This window comes from Pseudophryne corroboree, chromosome 6 (genome assembly GCF_028390025.1).
Source record: "Pseudophryne corroboree isolate aPseCor3 chromosome 6, aPseCor3.hap2, whole genome shotgun sequence".
In the NCBI taxonomy this organism is placed as follows: Eukaryota; Metazoa; Chordata; class Amphibia; order Anura; family Myobatrachidae; genus Pseudophryne; species Pseudophryne corroboree.
The window spans coordinates 550,460,458-550,484,235 of record NC_086449.1 but is presented as its reverse complement, the minus strand read 5'-3'; the positions used below and the strand labels follow the sequence as shown (position 1 = coordinate 550,484,235).

Here is a 23,778-nt window from a genome sequence, read left to right as displayed (position 1 = left end):
AAGCTCTCATCCACAGCGTTCTCCGTGCCAGTTCTAAAAGTGACATGCAGCTCCCGAATATGAACGGCACTGGAGTCAGATTTTTTGCAAAATTATTGTATTAAATGGCAACAGCCGTTTCCGGGCGATAGCCCCTTCCTCAGGCCAAAATACAAATACACACAAACAAACATAGACAAACTTACCCCTCTAAATACCCCAGGGGCTTGTCTGCTGCCGCGTCTCCTCCGCGCTACTCCTGCTTCCGGGTCCTGAGCCGCCGCGTCACTTCCGCCTCCTACGTCACCGTTGCCATGACCACCCGGCGGACGCAAGGTGATCGTTGTCATGACCACCCCGCACACGCCAGTCAGAATGGCCCGGCCGCTGTAAAACGTGAGCTCACAGGTAACACCTGTTGTATGGCACCGTCTGCTGCAGTTTTATTGAACCTCAGAACTTGAAATACTCTGTTTACAAGATTTGGGAGACAACCTTTAACATCCCATAGGTGCAAAGCCAACACTATGTCTCTACAACCAGATATCCCAGGGTGCCATATTATGAGCTCTATGGCCCCGGGTGAGACTTTTGGCTTCACACAGGAGCAGATTGACAGAATTTTATCTAAAGAGGTTATACCGGTCACAGATACCACCATGAGAGCAGAAGATTGTTTGTTTCAACTAATGAAGTATAAGCGTCGGGAAATAGACTTTCAACTACATGGAATTTCATTGACAGAATATTACAAAGAACATAAGATCCCACGTGGGTTTCGCGTGCGTAACGTGCCCACGATTGGTCGACACAATCCCGACTTTGTAAGAAAGTGGATAGGTATACTGAACCGGTGTGCCTTTGATCTCATGATCCTAGTGATCGAGGAAGCTAACAGAGAATTGGAAGTTGTTAGACAGAAGATCACAGCCTTTGAAAAGGATAACCTAAAGGTTCTTCAACAGGATGAATCACAGGATTGGATGGGTAAATTAAAAACCCAGTGTGACCAATATCGTCGTGAATTATTAAAATTTAAACGGAATAAAAAAATCACGGTTGATCAAGACTATGAGGATAACAAGGTGTATCGTTGGCTGGCCGGTATGGACACCCAGGAGAGGTCCAAACAACAACAGAGACGACGCCCGTGGCAAAGGCAGAAACAGGGCAACAAAAGTACGAAGTCAAGCAGTGACAGTGACTTCATGGTCTCTGATACAGATGAGATGTCTGGAGGTACCCCTTTAGGTCGGGGCTCACAACATGGCCAGTCTCAAGTCGATGCACTGCCACCCGCCGGGGTGGCCAGAACAAAAGGGGTCAGAAGGGCGGCCCAAGGCAAGACCTACAATTAGTCTTTAATTTGTCCAGAAGGGTATTAACATCACACGAAATTGATGTCCTCAGCAAAGGACTCAGTTTTGTGCCCACCAATATTCACGATCCTTTTGCCTGGTCCAGGGATCTCCATAGGTTCACTAGGAAACTCAGATTAAAAGAATTCTTTCAGAATACATCTCATGAACCTAATACTGTCTCCATCTTTGATCCTTTTTTGCAAAAAAAGTCTAGGTCCAACTTTGACCCAGTATCAGTGAACCCGTCGATTAAGACTTTTGGCAGATTAATGGATGAGTCCATTAACAAGTATGTGGCAGCTCCTGCTAAAATAAAGAGGAATTTAACGGCTGAGGAGAGAGAAGCACTCACTCAATTACGATCTTACAATGACATAGTCATCCGGCCCGCCGACAAGGGTGGGGCCATAGTCATCTTGGACATTGAGTATTATCGTCAAGAAGCTCTGTCACAACTGGGGGAGGAAGGTGTGTATCGTAAACTTCAGGACAATCCTGTGGGGCAATTTCAGAAGGAGCTCTTTTCAATTCTGGATAAAGCTCGTGATGATGGATATCTACCCAGCAAGGTGCACAAGGCTTTATGTGTTACTCACCCCAAGAGCCCATTACTCTATACGATACCTAAGTTGCACAAAGACCAAACCAGTCCCCCGGGGAGACCCATAATCTCGGCAAGAGATTCATTGTACCAACCAGTGTCTCAACTTCTAGATTCCATTCTTCAGCCACTACTGCCGGCACAGAGCACTTTTCTAAAGGACACCAGTTCGTTTATTTTAAAGTTGCAAGAAATACGGAACGTGGCCCCAGGCACCATTATGTGCTGCCTTGACGTTTGCAGCCTCTACACATCTATCCCCCATCAGGATGGGATGAGAGCTATGCGGGACTTTCTTGAGAAACATCTATCTCCGACTGCGTTCAACCATGAGTTGTTTTTGACCCTGTTAGAACTCACTTTGTATAGGAATTACTTTTTGTTTGATAGTGAGTTCTATCTACAGCTGCGGGGGTGCGCGATGGGATCATCGGTCGCACCCTCGTACGCTAATGTATTCATGTTCTCAGAAGAGCATAGAATGTTCTTCCTTGATCGGGGGGTAGCTGATAACATCTTAATGTATACAAGATACATTGATGATGTGTTCCTGCTGTGGGGTGGAGGCAGGGATTCTTTCGTGGAGTTGATGCTAGAAATTAATGCTTTACCTTCTCCCATCAAATTTACCTATGTGTGTGATGAGAGGGAAGTGACATTCTTGGATGTCAAAATTATGGTACACGATGGCGTGATCTCCACGGAAGTCTTCTCAAAACCCACGGACCGGAACACATTATTAATGGCATCCAGTCATCACCCAGAACCCCTTAAAAGGGGACTCCCCCTGTCGCAAATGATGCGGGTGGCACGCATCACGAGTGACAGCGACAAAGTCCCTGGGCTGCTAGACAATATGATCCATAAATTTCTAGTTAGGGGATATGACTGGTCTACATTACAGAAACAAAAAAACAGAGTACTGCAAATGTCCAGGGATGAATTACTACACCCGCCTCGGAAGGAAAATAAAAACATCCTTCCATGGCCTTGTGATTTTTCTACATCCAGCCCCATTATCCGTAGGGCTTCACAAGCCCTTTGGCCCATAGTATCATCAGACCCAGACTTGACATCCTTTAGAGGGTTGCGTCCTGTCACAGCCTTCAGGAGAGGTGCCAACCTGCGTGATCTCATTGTAAAAACAGATATTTCAGGGATGAAGGAGCTGGATAATGTCATCATCCACAAAAAAATGCCTGGGTGTTACCGTTGTCCTAAATGCGCGACGTGTAGACATATGATTGCCTGTAAGGATTTTAAACATCCGACCCGTAACGTGTCATATACCATCAGACAGGTGATTACTTGCAGCACGTCTTTTGTTGTCTATGCAATAACTTGTCCGTGTGGGCTGTTCTATATTGGGCAAACCACACGGAAATTTAGCGAAAGGATGGCGGCCCATCGTTCCTCTATCAAATTGATCTTGGAGGGCAAACCGGTGGATCAACCGGTGGCCCGACATTTTCTATCTGCCAATCACACCATTAACTCACTAAAATACTTTGGGATAGAGCATGTTCCGCCGACACTGAGGGGTGGAGACAGGGCTAAAGTTTTATTGGAGAAAGAAACTCTGTGGATTTTGAGACTGGACACATTCTGGCCTCGGGGCCTTAATGAAAAGGTCAACTGGAATGTTTTTTGAGTTGTGGGTGTGTCACATCCACTATCAGAGATGGTCATTATAATTTGTATATATCCTGGAATTTCTTCCATAGTTGTAGTTCCATATAATTATACTATATCTATTGTGGGGTTATTGTTTTCTTGGGAATAATATCCTTAAAAACAATGACCCTTAAAAACAAGGTTTCTTCTGTAGGGAACGCCATTTCTATGTAGAGTAGTTATATGCTATATTGCTCTATGGGACGTAGGATACTGTCTCTCTTTTATATGTCTTATGTTGCATGTTGTATGTTTTTGTACTGTATTAGCTCTATTCATTTATTTGTTCATTTAATTTAATTTTTTTATGTGTAGGGAGCGGTCTCTTGATGCGTGACAACCCGGCACCTGGTGATGGGGTGAGTAGCCTGTGAGCTCACGTTTTACAGCGGCCGGGCCATTCTGACTGGCGTGTGCGGGGTGGTCATGACAACGATCACCTTGCGTCCGCCGGGTGGTCATGGCAACGGTGACGTAGGAGGCGGAAGTGACGCGGCGGCTCAGGACCCGGAAGCAGGAGTAGCGCGGAGGAGACGCGGCAGCAGACACGCTCCTGGGGTATTTAGAGGGGTAAGTTTGTCTATGTTTGTTTGTGTGTATTTGTATTTTGGCCTGAGGAAGGGGCTATCGCCCGGAAACGGCTGTTGCCATTTAATACAATAATTTTGCAAAAAATCTGACTCCAGTGCCGTTCATATTCGGGAGCTATATATATATATATATATATATATATATAACTATACACTCTAATTATAATTTTGGTGAGTAAGGAACAGGGTCAGTGTATCGCATACATATAATTTATCCAATTAATACGGCACTTGGGAATACACAAGGTTTTGAGTGTATGAATAACAGGGCTTGTTACCTCCACAAGTTTATGTTTGAAATGAGATTTGAAAACAACACATGGATGTGAATCAGCCAGCTCTGTTGCATGGTTAACAATAGTGGGTAGTAGATCACCATGTCAATCATAAGTCTATTATGGCTGAATTTCTTGATAACACCAATATATATATATATATATATATATATATATATATATATAGTTACAATTTCTGGCAATAATTAATTTGCCTTTGCAATATATATATATATATATATATATATATACATATGTTATTGGCTGTTCCAACATGTACCAGTTTCTTTTAAGATAGTCTATATGCCAAAAGGAAGAGAGAAAAATCACGCAGTATAGCACTAAGGGGTACATGTACTAATCAGTGATAAAAGAGAAGTGAGCCAGTGGAGAAGTTGCCCATGGCAACCAATCAGCATTGACGTAACATTTATAATTTGCATACTACAAACATATACAGAGCAGCTGATTGGTTGCCATGGGCAACTTCTCCACTGGCTCACTTCTCCACTTTTATCACTGCTTAGTACATGTTCCCCTTTGTCACAATTCGTTATAGTAGATTATATTGGAATCTCACCATCATCTCTGTGCACATAATAAAGAGGTCCAAATTCCTCGATCCATGAAATGCATACATGTAGTCAAAATGGCTCATATGACCTCTCTTTTGTTTCTAGTGCCCTCAGATGTGCCTTATATGACATTGAACTGGAGGGTGAGGTTACAGCTGAGAGGATCAGGGATGAGAGAAAGTAGTGACGTATGAAGGATCTGCTGTTGGGCAAGGAATATCACCCTACACCCAGTGCAGGGTATGAGGAAACACAGCACAATGAGAGTCCCTCATGAGGACATACACAGTATTGCACAGTGATTTATAACTATATGAACATTATTATGTTATTCATATGTAGCAGGAGATAAGCAACAGAGTAGGCATGAATCAAATCAACTGAAAAAAATGAAGATGGAATTGGTCCTCTGTGTTGGAGCCTGTATTGCCAAGGTAGGTACCTATGGGTAGGTAGCTGGATGCGTGTTTTCCCTGTGTAGAGGCTTGCTCACCAGATAAGGTATGTATGGTGCTGGTACCCTTATTTATACATAAACTAGTAGGTTAATTGATGGAGCAGTTGAGGCTTAATTAGGTTACGCCCCTATCTGATTCAAAAAATGACACTGGCCAGTAAGGAGAAGGAATTTGGTCATCCTCCAATCAGTGGCTTGGGGTGGTGGGAGAGTCAATACAGAGACAAACTAAAGTTGTGAGGATACGGTGCCATGGTAACTTGAAGTACCAGTCTAAATTGTATTAGGGAGAGAGTATGTTGAGCAGTGGTTTATATTATGTGTCTTTACCTGTAAGTTCCTCTGTAATGTGTTATGGTAATGGGTTTAGTTCTCCTATGAAGATACTGTATAATTATAGTAATTGTTTCTGGTTTCTGGGGGTTGTACGCATGTTCCTGTGGGATCCCCCAATGATCGCGAGTGCCCACCGGTTTCCCGGATGTACCCAAGTACCAGTATACACCAGTGACGTGCGGTGGGGTGAGGCAGGTTAGGCAGAGCCTATCCTGTCATACTTACGTTTAAACCAGAGTTTTGACTGATTTAAATATATGAAAAATACTGATAATTTGTTGGAAATATCTTCTTTGCATTATTCTAATAATTTTTATAGCCCAAACTCTGGAGTAAAAAGTCTATGGCAGGTGAGGCAGTGCCTCACCTGTTGTCACGAACCGGTCTCTCACCTTTGCGGGTTCTGGGGTTCATCCGTTGCCAGTGCGGTTGCTCGCGGTGCTGTGCGCCCGTGTGGGGACACGGCGTGATCAATGGCACAGGTAATGCAGAGTCTGGGAACTGTGAGTGCGGGGACCAAATGGCCTAGGGCACTGCGGTGTGTCTGCTGTATAGGAGGTGGCCATGTTGGAGACCAAATAGCTAATACTGAGCACTTGTGAAAACACCTGTGGGCAGGTGTAAGCCAATCCCGTGCTTGTGCTGCCTTTAAGTAGGCTGGGATTATGTCACTCTGGGCCAGTGCTTTGTTGTATCAAAGCTGTGCTCTAGCTCTGAATTCTCTCCGTGCATTCCTGTGTGATTCCCGTGGTCCAGATATCGCCTCCGTTCCCAGAGGTCCGTTTTGCAGCCTTCACTGCCAAAGATCTACCGGCTCTCCATTGTGCTATCAGTCAATTGCACACCTATTGGAAATACTTGGATTCCCAGTGTCCTGCATGAGGTTACCTTGTCTGTCTGCCTATCATACAAAGTCTGGAGGATTCCAATTCCCTCAGCTGTTCGTTTGTTCAACTCTGCATTTAACCCATTCATCACCTTGCCATCTACTACAGTTTCACAGTGATCTCCGGAACCCGCAAGTAACACAATTCAGTTCTTTTTCTATGTTGTCATTACAAGGATAATTCTTCACAGTCTCTCAGTTAACTCTTAAAACTCCATTGCAAATTCTTACAGTTAATTCTCCTTGTCTGCATTAACCAGTTAAACACAATCTGCAGTTCAGCATCAAAGCCTGTTTATATTTGGACAATTCAACATTTATTCTTCAGCTTGTTTTTGCATATGTTTCCATGAACATTTCTTTTATTTATTTCTGAGTTTTCTCTTGCATATTATTTCTGTCATTCCTGCAATACTTCAGTATAATGATGATTAACAACTAGCCATTTAACTCCTTACTGAATTGTTACTTTAATAAATATATGAAACGGAACTTCCTTCGTCCTCCCTGTTTTCTTCATACCTCAGCACCTACACCTGTGGTTGGTCCCAGGTTAACGGATTCACAAAAACACCCGGACCTGACACCTGTGTATCCTTTCCACACATCTCTAATCAAAACTCACCAGATTTCTAGGAGTTTATACCGCTGCACCTGTGTATAATGCCCAGATGTACCCTTTGGCTCATATATTGCATGTAAATCTAGCTCTGGGGTTGGCCAGTGCCTCCTGAGCCATTTAGCTCACCGCACGTCCCTGGTATACACCCACCGTGTGTGTGTCCCTCCCGGTGATTGCGGGCACTTCTCTGCTGACAGCGTGCCCTATTGAGGCGGTATGGTTTGTACCGGGTTGTCTGGGCAACCCCTGATGGGGTGCAGTGTGCATCAGCAGGGTTCATCTTATATCTAATTTTATATTTAGAAAATTTTAGCACGTCAGAGGGAAATTTCTTTTCCTAATGAGCATTTCTTGTGGAACATTTTCGTTTTGGAACAGCAGATTTCTAAACAGGTTTTGACATATAAATATAGCAAAAAAAGCATTCAAACACACTAAAGGGACATATGACAAAGATAGTCACTCTTGCGATTACCAGGTTAAGTCATAAATTATGCTAAACTGAGCAGCATAATAGCTGAAATGCTGAAAATGTAAATGAACAGAGGGTATGGCCCTAAGGTGATTCATGAAGTGGCATTTACTTTCCACATGTGCATCTACTGGTACAGTATGTGCAGGGGCGGTGCTAGACCTTGTGGCGCCCAGGGCGAAAGTTTCTTTTGGCGCCCCCCGCCCATCCCGAGACGGCAAAATAGGGTTAGTGCGCGCCGGTGGCGCGCAAAAAAATGGGGGCGTGGCGTCATAGAAAGGGGCGTGGTCAGTTTTGCTTCCTGTAGTTTTGACCCCTATAGCGTTGTGCACCCTGTAGAGCTGTGCCCACAGTAGCTGCTGTGCCCCCAGTAGCTGTTATGCCCCCTGCAGCTGTTGTGCCCCCTGCAGCTGTGCCCCCAGTAGCTGTTATGCCCCCTGCAGCTGTGCCCCCAGTAGCTGTGCCCCCATTAGTTGTGGTCCCAGTAGTTGTGCCCCCTGCAGCTGTGCCCCCATTATTTGTGCTCCCTGCAGCTGTGCCCCCATTAGTTGTGGCCTCAGTACTTGTGCCCCCCTTAGTGTGCCCCCTGCAGCTGTGCCCCCATTAGTTGTGACCCCAGTAGTTGTGCCCCCCTTAGTGTGCCCCCTGCAGCTGTGCCCCCATTAGTTGTGGCCCCAGTAGTTGTGCCCCCCTTAGTGTGCCCCCTGCAGCTGTGCCCCCATTAGTTGTGGCCCCAGTAGTTGTGCCCCCTGCAGCTGTGCCCCCATTAGTTGTGCCCCCATTAGTTGTGGCCCCAGTAGTTGTGACCCCCTTAGTGTGCCCCCTGCAGCTGTGCCCCCATTAGTTGTGACCCCAGTAGTTGTGCCCCCCTTAGTGTGCCCCCTGCAGCTGTGCCCCTATTAGTTGTGGCCCCAGTAGTTGTGCCTCCATTAGTTGTGCCCCCCTTAGTGTGCCCCCTGCAGCTGTGCCCCCATTAGTTGTGCCCCCAGTAGTTGTGACCCCCTTAGTATGCCCCCGGCAGCTGTGCCTCCATTAGTAGTGCCCAAAAGTAGCTGTGCACCAAGTAAAAACAATAAAAAATACTTACCAGCCCCGTTCCTGTTCCCGACCACTGCACTCTCCGGCGCCGCTCCTCTGAGCTATGGGAGAGACGTCATGACGTCTCTCCCATAACGCTGCATAGAAAGGTCCTCTCCACGAAGGGAAACTAGACGCTACTTCACTGCGCGTCTAGATTCCCTTCGCGGAGAGGACCTTTTCAAACCCACCGCCGAGGGCAAAAGTACTGCTTGCCCATGGCAAGAGCCGCTACTGAGTATGTGCACAAACCCATAAAGCAGATTGATTTTCCTTGGGTAACTCAAGAACCGTGAAGTGGCCATGCACCATGAGATACACTAGGTGGAAAAGTAGAAAAATGATGAACATAAGTATGTTTACTTTTTGTGGTTCACAAATGAGCCATGTTATATGGCAGATCATTGATTGATTATCGTCAGACTGTGCATGTGCTGCGATCGCACTGTTCAGGTGCCATTGTAATAGTGCTCTCACTGAGACTTGGGGGTGGTAATGGGAGTGGCAGCAAAACTGCAGATGTGCCATGGGCATTTTCAGAACATGGCGCCTACGTAAACTGACGTATCCAGTCTGCGTAACCATAGTGCTACCATAGCAGTCGATGTACCTCGTTATTGCGTATAGTCTGCGTATGTATACACAGTTACAAATTAGTTTTCGATGCTCCGGTGGGCAACTATCTTCTTTTCTGGGTGACAGCTTCACTTGAGATAATTAAGTATTATAATTTAATATATTGCAACATCCAGTAAATGAATGAACTCCATTCAGGAGTCCATGTATGCTCAGGCATATCATCCATGTATCTTACCTCACCTCCCAATGATCACTGCAGCAAAATCTATTGCAGGTTGAGTATCCCTTATCCAAAATGCTTGGGACCAGAAGTATTTTGGATATTGGATTATTCCGTATTTTGGAATAATTGCACACATAATGAGATATCATGGTGATGGGACCCAAGTCTAAGCACAGAATGCATTCATGTTTCTTAGACACATTATACACACAGCCTGAAGGTTATTTTAGCTAATATTTTTAATAACTTTGTGCATTAAATAAAGTTTGTGTACATACACACAATTCATTTATGTTTCATAGACACCTTATACACACAGACTGAAGGTCATTTAATACAATATTTTTTATATCTTTGTGTATTAAACAAAGTTTATGTACACTGAGCCATCAGAAAACAAAGGTTTCACTATCTCACTCTCGTTCAAAAAATTTCGTATTTCGGAATATTTGGATATGAGCTACTCAACCTGTACTGTATTGTTCGCAAGGACAGGCTACTATCTTTGTTTTTATTATGTTGGTAATAAAAATTATCTCTTGGCTCCACAATATATGGCAGTAACAAATGATAGTCTATGAGGCCCCACTGCAACCAATGATATATAAATTATGTCTATATAACAACGGTAGAATCTGTCCAGATGTATACAACTAGTTGAAAGGCATACTTTAAGATTATTATTTCATTCAATAATACACAGGTATATAAATATATGTATATTCCTAAAAGTGGTTTCTAATGGTATAAATTCCTCTACTTTCAGAGTACACATTATCAAGCAAACATACAGTATATTAGGGCAAATTCAGTAAGGATTGCAATAATTACAAATTAGCAAAAATTGCGAGCAAGAGCAAAATTGCGAAAGCGCACCCAAACGGAAAAAACTGCAACACTAATTTAATTTAACAAAAAGAAGGTGGCCTTGTGAAATGTGCAAATATTGCGTAAACCATCCTAATCGCAATTTTTGCGTACATATTACAAATATACGCAATTTTTGCGTATGTTTCTGATGTTGCATTTTTTGCTAACGACAGTGTTTTTCCCTTAAAAATTGCACAACCTACTTTCCTGCACCCAAATTAAAGAAACTACTCAACAATTGTAAATCAATTCAATCATCACTTAATTGGTCAAATGATCTTGTGGTAATTTAGCAATTATTATCTTAAAGACACCATAGTGTTTTTCTTCAAACATTGACTAATGCCCATAACTGTGTTCAAATATATTCAACTAGAGCAGTGTTTTTCAACCACTGTGCCGTGCCACACTAGTGTGCCCTGAGCAGTCTCCAGGTGTGCCGCCATAGAAGCGCAGCCAGGCCCGTCAGTGTTTTGCCGCTACTGAGGACCTGGAACTATCAATACTGGTGGGTTTAGTGGTTGCAGAGCCAGTTCTGATTTTGGGCCCGGGCAGTTTTGGGCTCTTCTGGCTTTCTCAGATGTGGCTCAGGTGTTACCCATGGAGAAGCTGCGACATGACATCCTAGGACACGCAACTGTACAATGCATCACCATTATATTTGAATGTGCCATGGCAAGATTTAAGTCTTGTTCAGTGTGCCGCTAGTTGTAAAAGGTTGAAAATCTCTGAACTAGAGTGTGAATTCTAGCCTCTAAACCCTACACAACAGCAATTATTGGTATATGTTTTCATTTTAACAAACACACTTTTTTTGGAGTGAAAATGTTTTAATTCGGAACAACAGTAAAAAATTTTATAAAAAAATATATATATATATATATATATATATATATATATTGGTTTTTTGATTGTGAAGTGGTCAAACATTGCTTTTATTTACATACCTTACTTTAAGGAATTATGTGTAAATATTTGTTTCAATAAGTATACAAATGGAGCAGAATTTGCAATACTTGAAAAAAAAAAAAAAAAGATGCAGATACTACTAAGCAAAATGCTTGCAAAGGTTATTTTACATTTGCTTCTATCAAATAGTGTGGTTGTTAAACCTCGATTGTTAGTAAGTGTAAAAACAAATCGGTTAGTAACATATATTTTCACAATCAATATGTGTTATGGGCCCTACAGACTCGGCGATGTGGCGCCTAGCTGCCCGACCGCCGATACGGCAGACGGGCGACCTGGCGGCGGGGGGGGGGCAGTGACGGGGGGAGTGAAGTTACTTCACTCCCCCGTCACACGGCTCCATAGAACTGCAGGCAAATATGGACGAGGTCTTCCATATTGGCCTGCATGCACAGCCGACGGGGCACCAGCGATGAACGAGCACGGGGTCGCGCATCGTTCATCGCTGGTGCCTCCACACTGCACGATATGAACGTTATTTCGTTCATTAATGAATGAGATCGTTCATATCGTGCAGTGATGTCGGCCAGTGTGTAGGGCCCATTACAGAGTTAAACAATACCTTACGTGTTTCTAAGTTACAATACAGCTGAATGAAGTGATTTGTGGTCTGAGGTGTGAGCTTCTTCAGCTGGGTGTAATGAAGCAATGATTGCAGTATACATGCAGTCTACAACTGAGGTCAGCTTGTGCAATTTTTAAGGTAGACCTGTAGTCACTCAGAAACTGCACATCATAAATGTGCGATCTGTTGTAAAAATTGCGAAAGCACGGCCCACCAACCATCAGCATACGCCTACAAAAAGCCCTGCAACACGCCACTTATCATAGTTTTTGTGAGTCCAGCCCTTTAGTACGCCCCCTACACGCCTACTTTTCGTAGTGCATACGCAGTTTTTGCTAAGCCTCAGAAATTGGGTTTTTTTTCTCAGTTTTTGCTATTTAAGTTGCAGAATTTGCGTTTTTAGTTTTTTTTTGCTAATTTTGCTGATTTGCGACCCTTGCTGAATTAGGCCCATTATCAGCAAGATTCAGTGAGCTTCAGTAAGGAATTACCTGGAAAGGGATGCCAGACTGCTGTCTGTGGTGGGGCAATCCTTTCTTCTGGATCTGGCTGCAGAGATTTTTTGGATAATACATCTAAACTGGCGAGGATGGATGATACGGATCTTGATTCTGGTTTCTCCTTCATCGGAGGCGCTGCTTCAGGAGTCCACTGAAATACAAACAGATCTAAGGATCACTAATTTACTACTCCAATATGAAGCTACATTGTTTGTAACACAAATAAACACAACTAACATATTGTTTACATCAGGGATGGGGAACATTCGGCCCTCCAGCTGCTGATGAACTACATATCCCAGCATGCCCTGCAACAGTTTTAGCATGGCCAAATAGCAAAACTGTAGCAAGGCATGCTGGTATGTGTAGTTCAACAACAGCTGGAGGGCCGAAGGTTCCCCATCCCAGGTTTACATGAATGATTTCCTTTGAAGAGTCTAAAAAAAGAAGAAAGAAAAAAACATATTGTACATTACAGCACACAGGTTTACCGTCATCTCAGCCATATAAAGAATGTAGTTCTGTAATTCTTGTATCCTAGTTACTAGTATTTTGATGATTTTAAGAACTTGAACAGCTTTGAAGTTTTATAGCCTATGCAAGAGTTTTGGGATACAAAGTGCAGACAGTGGGGGAGCCACTTATTTATAGAAAGTAATAAGGATGTATTTATCAGTAGTGACAGCGAGTATCTAAAAAATATTTTTCTTTCCGTGTATATAACGGCAATAAGGAATGATTTATTGAGGCTAAATAACATTTGCCAGGACAGCGTTTCCGAAATAGTAACCTATGTGGCGAAGAAAGTAATAGCTGTAACTTTACAGCAGGCTTGGACAATGTGCACGTGTGGTACATCTGCAGAGTAAAATCACAAGGACTGCCTGTAATTAACTGCTGGTACCAAGCTTTGGAGCTTATTAAATTAGCCCACATTGTATTCCCCATTGACAGCAATGGGGACTGTGGTCTGCAGCAGTAGTCAGCCTAAAGCTGGCGCACAGGTGGACGAAAAATCCGACTCGCAATCCACTGAAAAGGGGTTAAAAATGTTCCATTGGTATTTAATGTAGACTTCTGTAAGAAAACCTTTTCTTGGAATACAGCTTTAAAAAATGAACTGAAATATTCATATATGAAAATACAGAAACATCACCATGACTTTTCCTGACCCATTCACAAAAAGTTTGACATTTGTTTATATACACTTGCTATATCTGAAAGGATTGTATACCTTAAATGGGACAGAGCAAATAACTTTGTCATCACGGTGCATCAGCTGACTTGAGCGTTCCCATGTGAACAAGAGATCGTATGAGATCAGCTTCCACAACAGATTCAGGACCTAGGAGACATTAATATGGTTTGTAATGAGAAAGTGTAAAACAATCAGAAGATGTAAAATACACTCACACAGCTCAAAGACCATTTTTGGGTCAGGTGCGATTAAAATTATTTTGTATTATTTATCTATGGACGCTGGGGCTTATTCTGAGGTAGAAGCACAGCAAGAAAATAAGCAACTTTGCACCTTGGCCAAAACTATCTTGCACTGCAGGTGGGGCAGCTATAAAGTGTGCAGAGATTTACAGCTGTGGGTGATCTAGGGGTGGTCGCACTTGCAGCAGCTTTTGTCACAGCTGTTTCTGTGTCTTTATACTAATGCCACTGCCAATGGGCATCCTATTGTGATGCAAACTGCAGTGTGAATCCGCCAATGTATGTACAAAGACGCACTATTGGCGCACCATTGGACTTTGCTCCTGTCTATGGAAGGTGAAGTAAGTCTGTGTGACCATGGCCACTCGGACACCAACATGCCCGTGACATGCCCCCAACTTTTAGCCACCCTTCCCAGTTACAGTCCGGAAACGCCCATCTCACTACAGTGTGACATAATGGGGGTCATTCTGAGTTGATCGCTAGCTGTCGTTGTTCGCTGAATAGCGATCAGTGGAAAAAAACGGCTAATCCGCACATGCATATGCTCCGCAATGCGCACGCGCGTCGTACGGCTACAAAGTCCATTGTGGTTATGAACTGGTTCGAGCAACGATTCCAATTGCACAGCCGGCCACAAGGAGATTGACAGAAAGAGGGCGTTTCTGGGTGTCAACTGACCATTTTCTGGGAGTGCTTAGAAAAACGCAGGTGTGGCAGAAAAAATGCAGGCGTGGCAGGGCGGGTGTTTGACGTCAAAAGCCGTTCCTCCGTCGTTAGAATCAATGCATACGAAGAGTAACTACAGGGTTGGTCTTGTTTTGCACAAAAAGATTTTGCAGGCGTTCTGCTGCACAAGCGTTCGCACTTCTGCAAAGCGAAAATACACTCCCCGATGGGCGGCGGCAATTCATTTGCAAGGCTACTAAAACCTGCTAGCAAGCGATCAACTCGGAATGACCCCCATTGTGTATAAGGTGCTCTCCCGTGTGGTGTAATGTATATAAGGGGCTTTACTGCATGGCATATTGTGTATAAGGGGCTCTACTGTGTGGCGTAATGCGTATAAGGGATTTTACTGTATGGCATATTGTGAATAAGGGTAAATATGAAACACTGTAAAGGACATACAGTATTTGTAGGAGGGAGCACATCTATACTTTGCAGGAGAGTGCTGAACACGCTAGCACTGACCCTGCACCAAACAGTATCATAAATAGTAAATACTAAAATTAAAAATATCACTTGATGCACAAGCTTAGATTATAGACACATTTATAAAAAAAAAACACACATATATTAAAAATGCAGCCTCAACATTGGGGACAGTGATCTGCAGCTCATGTTAGCAGAGGCAGTGGCGCATTTGCAGTGAAGGTATCACTGTCATCGACCAGTTTGTTCTCACCTGAGCCTCTAACAACGGAGCACAATTAAACAGCCCAATAATAGGGATGGTACTTTCTTTGACATATTTGCAGCTCCTGCCAGCGGAGGCAGTGGAGCCACTGCACAATATTATTATTACTGAGCACCACATCCCTACTCTGAAGTATTCTATACTGATCAGGTGACCCAGTGATCCTCAGGGACTGACATCTAGCCTTGCTGCAAGATCTACCGGCATTGGCATCTTGAACACTCAGCCAGATGTATATCATCAGCTCTCCTATAAGGAATAGGGACATCTGCACCGTTCATCACAGAATGCTGCAATGTACTCACGCCTCCATAAGGAATACTGCTCCCAGCAATCAACAGTGGCGGCAACAACTTAAGCTGGGTAGACACGAGACAATGTTTTGGACGATGTGACGTTTTGAGCCAAATCGATGACAAATTGCCCACATCGTCCAGTGTGTACATACTATTGTGGTTCTCGTGTGTTATTTATAACATCTGCAGATCTGCAGTGTTCAAATGAGTGCAGTATGTACGCACTACCTGATATATAGAAATGCGAAAGCCCTCCCTCACTCACTGACTCATTACTAAGGGCCTAATTCAGAGTTGATCGCAGCAGCAAATTTGTTAGCAGTTGGGCAAAACCATGTGCACTGCAGGGGGACAGATATAACGTGCAGAGAGTTAGATTTGGGTGGGGTGTGTTCAAACTGAAATCTAAATTGCAGTGTAAAAATAGAGCAGCCAGTATTTACCCTGCACAGAAACAAAATAACCCACCCAAATCTAACTCTCTCTGCAAATGTTATATCTGCCCCCCCTGCAGTGCACATGGTTTTGCCCAACTGCTAACAAATTTGCTGCTGCGATCAACTCTGAATTACCCCCTAATTCTCTTACTTTCCGATATGTTAGGAAGATGAAATTTAACATAGGTATTCTTCAGGTGGGAAATAGGAAATCTACAGAATCTTAAAAACCTCCCCTAAGGGGATGAAAAGGGTGTTGACATAATGACATCATTACCGATGCGTGGCTTGCGTTGCGTGAACGATAACGTCCAAATGTACAATCGAATCAAAATTTGGACTGCACTTCCAGTGTGTAGAATTTAATAAACGACAAAAATGGTCCTGTAACATTTTACCGTATCTGCTATGGGTACTCCTCGGGTAATGCCAATAACCATAGATTAATATTTACTTACATTACGATGTCTCAAATTTATATCTCTCTAGATTTACCAAATTTTTAACACTCATTTATATGTACAACCGGGAAAATCAGAAACTCCTGTGTGAAGAACGGGTAGAACAGCTAGTATATATATATATACAGTATACATATATATTGTTAACAACCAAACAACCTAATGATGCACGATAATTTGTTGGGTCGTTTTAAAGATTGCAAAGTGTGTAGGAACTATATCGTTTGTTCTGGAAATCAAGGGAAATCGGGATGACCATCGTGACATTGCACATCATCTAGTATGTACCCAGTTTTAGTGTGCCCTTCTGCGACTATCTGCACCCACGATCACACAATGGGGGTCATTCCGAGTTGTTCACTCGCTAGCAGTTTTTAGCAGCCGTGCAAACGCATAGTCGCCGCCCACGGGGGAGTGTATTTTTGCTTTGCAGGAGTGTGAACGCCTGTGCAGCAGAGCGCCTGCAAACACATTTTGTGCAAAACAAGACCAGCCCTGTAGTTACTTATCCTGTGCGATGATTGCTGCGACGAGTGACACGGTAATGATGTCAGATACCCGCCCAGCAAACGCACGGCCACGCCTGCGTTTTTCCAAACACTCCCAGAAAACGGTCAGTTGACACCCAGAAATGCCCTCTGCCTGTCAATCTCCCTGCGTTCAGCTGTGCGATTGGAATCGTCGCTAGAAACAGTGCAAAACCACAAATGACTTTGTACCCGTACGACGCGCTTGCACATTGCATTGCAGTGCATACGCATGCGCAGATTAGCCGTTTTTTTTCCACTGATCGCTACGCAGCGAACAAAGGCAGCTAGCAATCAACTTGGAATGACCCCCAATGTTAAGCCTATGGTTGCGAGTGTGAATATACGCATGTGCTAGAGCACATGCACGATACCTGTGAGAAGGTAATTGTTAGTCTTCCCTCAGACCAATTCCTGATCTCAGTCTTTCTCTCTGTCCTTGACTAATCATCTCCTAGCAGTTTGTGTTGGTTACTGTGGTTGTCAGGAGTAACATTCACTGGACTGGCGCATTCTGTGTTATTAGTGTATCTGTTCTGCTTTCCCTGTCTGAACTCTACTGTCATGCACTTCTGTTGTTGCCAGTAGCAACTACTGCTGGTTCACAGCATTCCTTGTTATTTATGTACCAGTTGATTTATGTGTTGGCAGAGTGAACGGAGACAGACAGAAGAGTGATCCACTGTCTAACATTATGTTCCTTACCTGTCTCTTTAATTAGTTTACCCTGTCTGTTAGTAGGTTATTGCCATCTCTCCGGACTACTTCCTTGTGCTATTACCATTGGTGCACAACTTTTTCTGTATCTCTCAATACCCAGGAATCTTGTTAGTACCTTTACCCTATTACTATTCTTTGTTATTAATTCACTGTTCTCACGTCTCGTTCTTGTCTTCTTGTATTCTTGATCTAGTCTTTGTTGTATTTTCTACCGGCATTGATTGAGGTCACATGAGGGTTAAGATCATACTATCGCCAGTGGTGTAAGTCCTGGTGGGCATCTCAGTACCGGTAGGCGCATAAAGCCTTATGGGAAAAGCAGCTCTTATAGGCTAGAAGGCCTGCTGGTGCATTCTATAAGTCTCAACCCCCGGGTGTACAGGGGTCACTGCCCAGAAGACAATCTACAACCTCAACTCCTGTGAAGAACCTCAGTTACATTCATAATAAACAGGAGTTGCAGTAGAGAATTGGTGTGGAAGAGAGACATTAGTCAGGCTAAAAGCATAGAAGTGTGGGCTGAGATGAATTTGGAGTTTTTTTGCGGTAACTAATGCAATTTTTAGATGGCATTAGTTCCCAGTAAACTGTTCCATCCTATTGGAAGGCGTGAACTCAACCTCCTTCAGCTCTCTCTGTACCTCCTCCAGATCTCTCTGTGTCCATGCTTAAACTCACACTCTGCTTATATTAGTGGTGAAAGTGTCAGTGTTAGGTCTCACTGGATAACTACTTTTCAGAACAACTGTCCTGCAAATCAGAGTGCTATGGTGTACACTGCTGCAACTCGTAACATGTTGGATACCTAATTAACGAGGGGTTGACGGCAACAAGAAATTTGGTAATTGCTCAAAACAATTAGTAATGTAATACGGTGCATGAAAGGGAGGGGTTATTCTGTAGCAACAAAAAACACTAGTATCCCCAAGAACATGGGATGATATCAGCAACAGGATTTGAAAACTACATGGCGATAGATAATTTAGAGATCTTACTTGCATATATTTGCAAAGATATGGTAAGCCCCCGGGCCAACTTCAAGGTGTCTCTGAGTTCAGGGGGAACCTAACATTAAGTCTAAGTCCGGGGCACGGTACCCCACAAACCGGCAAAGACCAGACACTCCAGAGCAGCACACCAGCGAGAGCCTAAAGTGTTAGTGAATTTTAGGAATCAGAAGCTATATCTAAAAGATGATACACATGTGAAAAGTGTAATTAAAAAGAGGGGTTGATGGCGTTCAATAATAAATAGTCACCTGAATGCTTTGAAGATGAGGAGCATAAACTAGACTCTGTAGGGGAAGGGAAGCCAGTTGTGAAGATATGAGGCCAAGAGTAAAACTGTATTTGTGATGTTTCAATCTCTGTAGCAATTAATATACTTTTTAGCCCTCAATTCCCTTGTCTCTCTGGCTTGTGTCACTATTACCCCATGTGCATATTAATTCATTAGCCTATGTATTCTGAACTATAATCTTACTCAGGTAAATACAGATGTGCTGTGACCTGGCACATAGTGCTGTCATGTTATGTTATATTAGAAGGATGCCATTCTGTGTATGAGATTACAAGTTATCACTGATATGCCTATTGAGTCTATCTATTATCCTTATATGTCACACAGGAAATAAACATGGGGGACAGGTAATCTCTCTCTAAAGATGTTCCTCCACAGGGGACAATCAGGGCTTAAACCAGTTTCCCTGTCATTGTTCCTTCTGTTTACTTTCCTCTGTTAAACCCTGGGCTTTGACAGACAACTCGGAGCCTGACCCAGCATGAGGTCAGCAGGAGAAGGCCAGCTGTCGGACAGAGGGTGATACCTGAAATGGGATCACACCAATCAGGAACCTGTGTATCCTCCCCAGGAGAGCGCGGCATGATGGGCATTTGGAAGATTTTAAAAGAGGTTGCGCAGGTCAGCTACTCATGTTAGTCGCTGGACTTTGGCTAAGGGGTGATTCTCTGCCAGGGTACCTTGTGGAATGCATCACCAGTGCTGTGTGGACTTACACGTATTTACTACTGCATGGACTTATACAAATATTCTCGTGTGGACTAATCTTCTATCACTGCTTTGTTGACTCAGTGATAGTTCTGTTGTGTGGACCTGTTTATCTGTAACTTCTGTGTGGAATTGCTGTGGACCTAAATCCTCTAATGGGACTTACTATCTGTACTGCTACCTGCATATTGTTTCTGGGCTATATTTACTTCTGTTTCCTGTGAATTATCTATTCCTGTGTGCAGTGAGAAATAAACCATCACTTGGGTTTCATCGGCTCTGTGTCTGAGTGATTAGAAGAACCCCGTATCCTCACACCAGTGAAATAGCTAAAATGACTAGATAGGAAAATGAGCAGCATTGAGGATAGATTTAAGAGGGCAGAGAGGAAAACAGAGTGAGGAATGGTCTGATCCTGGATGTATCATGAGTGTGTGATGTGAAGGAGGGTGAGCAGTCATGGATGACCCCAGACAGTGGACTTCAGTGAATGGAGAAAGTATTAAAAAAATAAAAAATAAAAGAGAGAGTTGTGGAAGGTAAAGGGACCTTAAGGGTTGTGGAGACATAAAGCTCAGTCTTGAACAAGTCCAGTTTAAGAAAGCTCTGAGACGTTGAGAAAGAGATGGAAGCAAGACTGCTGGAAATGCAACATATGTGAAAAGTAAGGGATTGGGGAGGTGAAGTAGATTTGAGTATTGTTGGCTTACGGGTATTAATATAGACCAGAAGAGTTAATAAGATTTGATTACATTTTATAATTAATCTGATATATTGTCACAATGCTTACATAAAATAGTATAAAATGACATATAAGATCTGATTCTGATCCGGAAGGATCTTTCTGAATTGGCTCAAATGTCAAGTATTTGTATACAGTGCATGCACAGATGAGTACTGATGCCTTTTTTGTGTATATCCGTCCTATTCTGAGTCAGATGGAACTTGGCCGGATCTGTCTTTCTGCAAATTTGAGCGTTTCGGGATGGCAAATGAGCTGCGATAATGTGAGCACACAGAACTGCCCTGACTTGTGGGAGGGTCATGGACCTGTGTGCAATGCTCTGTGTCATGTGTATGGGGAAGGGAATCCTGTTTCTGACGGCTCTCTTACACCTAGTATGGGGCTAATGGCACAACCAATACGAATTATGATGATTGCACTGGCTGGCGTACAGTGTGAGGCATGGCGCAACTCAGAGCCGGCCCTAGCCAATTTGATGCCCTAGGCAAAATTTTGTCTGGTGCCCCCTAGCTCCGCCGCTAGTTCTGCATCTGTACCTGCAACGCTCAGGTAGTGGGGCCCACCGGGGGGTTACCCTGTGGGCCAGTTCAACTCTGCACAATGCCACACAGTAATGACCATAATACATATAATTCCACACAGTAAAGGAACCTTACACATATGCCCCACATTAGTAATGCCCATAATACACATAATGCCACACAGTAATGCACCTTACACATATGCCCCAAATTAGTAATGCCCATAATACACATATACTGCCACAGATACTGCCACACTTGCTGGTTATACAAAAAGACCAGTATCAAACATGTAGAAACTATCCATTCTCTTCACTATTCAGTGTGTATGCTGGTGTCTGTTACTCCCGTTAACTGCATGCCCTTTACTTTATACTGTGGGAGCTAAATGCTCTGCCCTCCAGTCTGATGTGTCCAAAAGTCATGCTGCACTGATGTTTCATATAGAAAAGCACAACGCAACTTACTGACCACGTTACAGTGCTGGGTGGCAGGGGAATTTTACGGCATGGACTGACTAGGAAATAAAGTGTGGGGAGAACATTGCCCATGTTATGTCCCTGCAGACACCTGGGAATTGCACAGGGATAAGGGACACAGGATAACAGGGTCCCCCTCCCCTATGTGCACAAGCAGTATAGGTGATGTCAGGTTTCTGTGAAGCATTCTTCCAAAATACACACGTGTTATAGAAGCCATCCAGTAATAACCTTATATAGTCAGTGAAAATGTCACAGGTCCAGGAATTGCATTTACTTGGCTTCTGCTGTCTGTCTGAGGTCTCACAAGTCAGGGGCATTCAAGCATGTCAGAGGAAGTTTAAGGCACAGTGTGCATTTTTTTTACAAATGTAAACAGCAGTGTATACAAGTACTGATTGAATACATTTGGAAAGTAACAGTTAGTTTGCGGACTGTCCCTCCCAGCATGAGATACTGCAGGGACATGCTTGGATGCCCCTAGACATGCTTGGATGCCCTAGGCAAATGCCTAGCCTGCCTATAGCTAAGGCCGGCTCTGGCGCAACTTGCACATGAACCCTGTACCAAACCTAGGAATTTTGGCATTAGCATACGGAAGTAAATCAGGATTCTGAGGCTGCCCAAAATTCACCGACTTTAGTTTGCATGTGACTCTGAATCAGCCCTACAGTAAGCAAATATTAAGACAGTAATTAAATCTAAAGTAAAAATAACTGATTTACTGTTCAGAGAACTTTTTTACTCTGCAAAATGACTTGAAATTTGCATTTGCTTAGAGTGGACTGTGTTTGCGTTTCACTTTAATGGCTGATTAATTTGAGTAATACATCAGGATAAACTAAGGAGTCTTTTAGGGAAATAACTGTAAATCTGGATTTACTAAATGGTTTTATAGTAGTAAGAGGCTGAGGTAGTCCTAGTTTTGCACAGCACTAATTTTCCCATCTGGTGTGTACTGTAAGGGGTGTGGCCCATGTAAGCACACAGTTTTGTACTGTTAAGGTGGGTACCCGGATGCTAATTCAACAGTTATAAGGTTGACAGTCAATAGGTCGACAACTATTGGTTGACATGCATTAGGTCGACACATCATATGGTCGACATGGTTTTTTTACAAAAAAAAAATCATTTTCAACTTTTCAGACTGTACCATCCACGTGGACTATGATCGGGAATAGTAACCTGTGCCGAGTTCAGCGGTTGTGGAGCAGGCACCCTGCTTGCCGCATATTAGGGTTCCTGGTCATTATCTGGAGTAAACGATACAAAAAACCCCATCCACCTTTTATTCACGTAGACCTTTTTTTACCTTGTGCATGTCGATCTTTTATTCATGTCGACCTTTTTTTAACCTTGTGCATGTCGACCTTTTGGGATCGATCTAGACATTGTCAACCTTTTTCAGGTTGACCCAATGATCTATACCCGGTTATTGTGTGTATCAGTTACATTTTGCAAATTACTGCCATGCATATGTTAGGAAACCTAACAGTCATGAAGCAATTAAACAACTTTATAGTTTTGCTAGAAATAACAGTTTTGTAGTCTTTATTTTCCCATTGCTGTTCTACTTTTAATGAATTTTTTAAGGGGCTTTCACGACAAAATTTCACCCCATGCTATTCAATATTATTGGCTAATATAAATGTGATGATAGCGCCTACAGAGTTAGGAGAGAATAATGAGACAAACGCAGCATCTTCGAAGTATATGCTGTTCTGTGACTTCAATTTACAGGGCTCATGGGACTTCTTGCCAGAAAGATAATTTATGTTCAAACTATTGAGTGCAAAATGGTTTCGATTATGGAGTTGCCTTGTTCCCTTGGTGACAAACAAAGCAGATCTCTAGTGGAAAGCAGCACAGAGCATTCAAACTATATTAAGTATTAAGTTCACTTTCCTTTAGAAAGGTAGATATAAACTTACTTCTTAATGAATGCACATAATAAAAATGCAAAATAAGAAGCCGTAAGTCTCGTAATGAAACATTTTAGTAAATCGGCATATTCTTGCAGAACTTGTTGGTCTATCCACCTTGAGTAATGATGCGCCAAAGATGTGTAAACTATTACTGAAAATGTTTTGTTGTAAATGTGCTCTTCTACTGTC

At 43.1% G+C, this 23,778-nt stretch overlaps 1 protein-coding gene across 4 annotated transcripts in view; it reads right to left on the bottom strand.

The window, feature by feature from the left end:
• LOC134932872 (uncharacterized) overlaps positions 1-23,778 on the bottom strand; it is a 423,538-nt gene that overhangs the window by 248,869 nt on the left and 150,891 nt on the right. For all 4 annotated transcript variants that reach the window (XM_063927693.1, XM_063927692.1, XM_063927695.1 and 1 more), the window contains 2 exons: positions 13,846-13,956; positions 12,603-12,762 (listed from right to left, as the gene is read on the bottom strand). In XM_063927693.1, the coding sequence (XP_063783763.1) occupies positions 12,603-12,762; positions 13,846-13,956 (271 nt within the window). The remainder of the gene's footprint in view (positions 1-12,602; positions 12,763-13,845; positions 13,957-23,778) is intronic.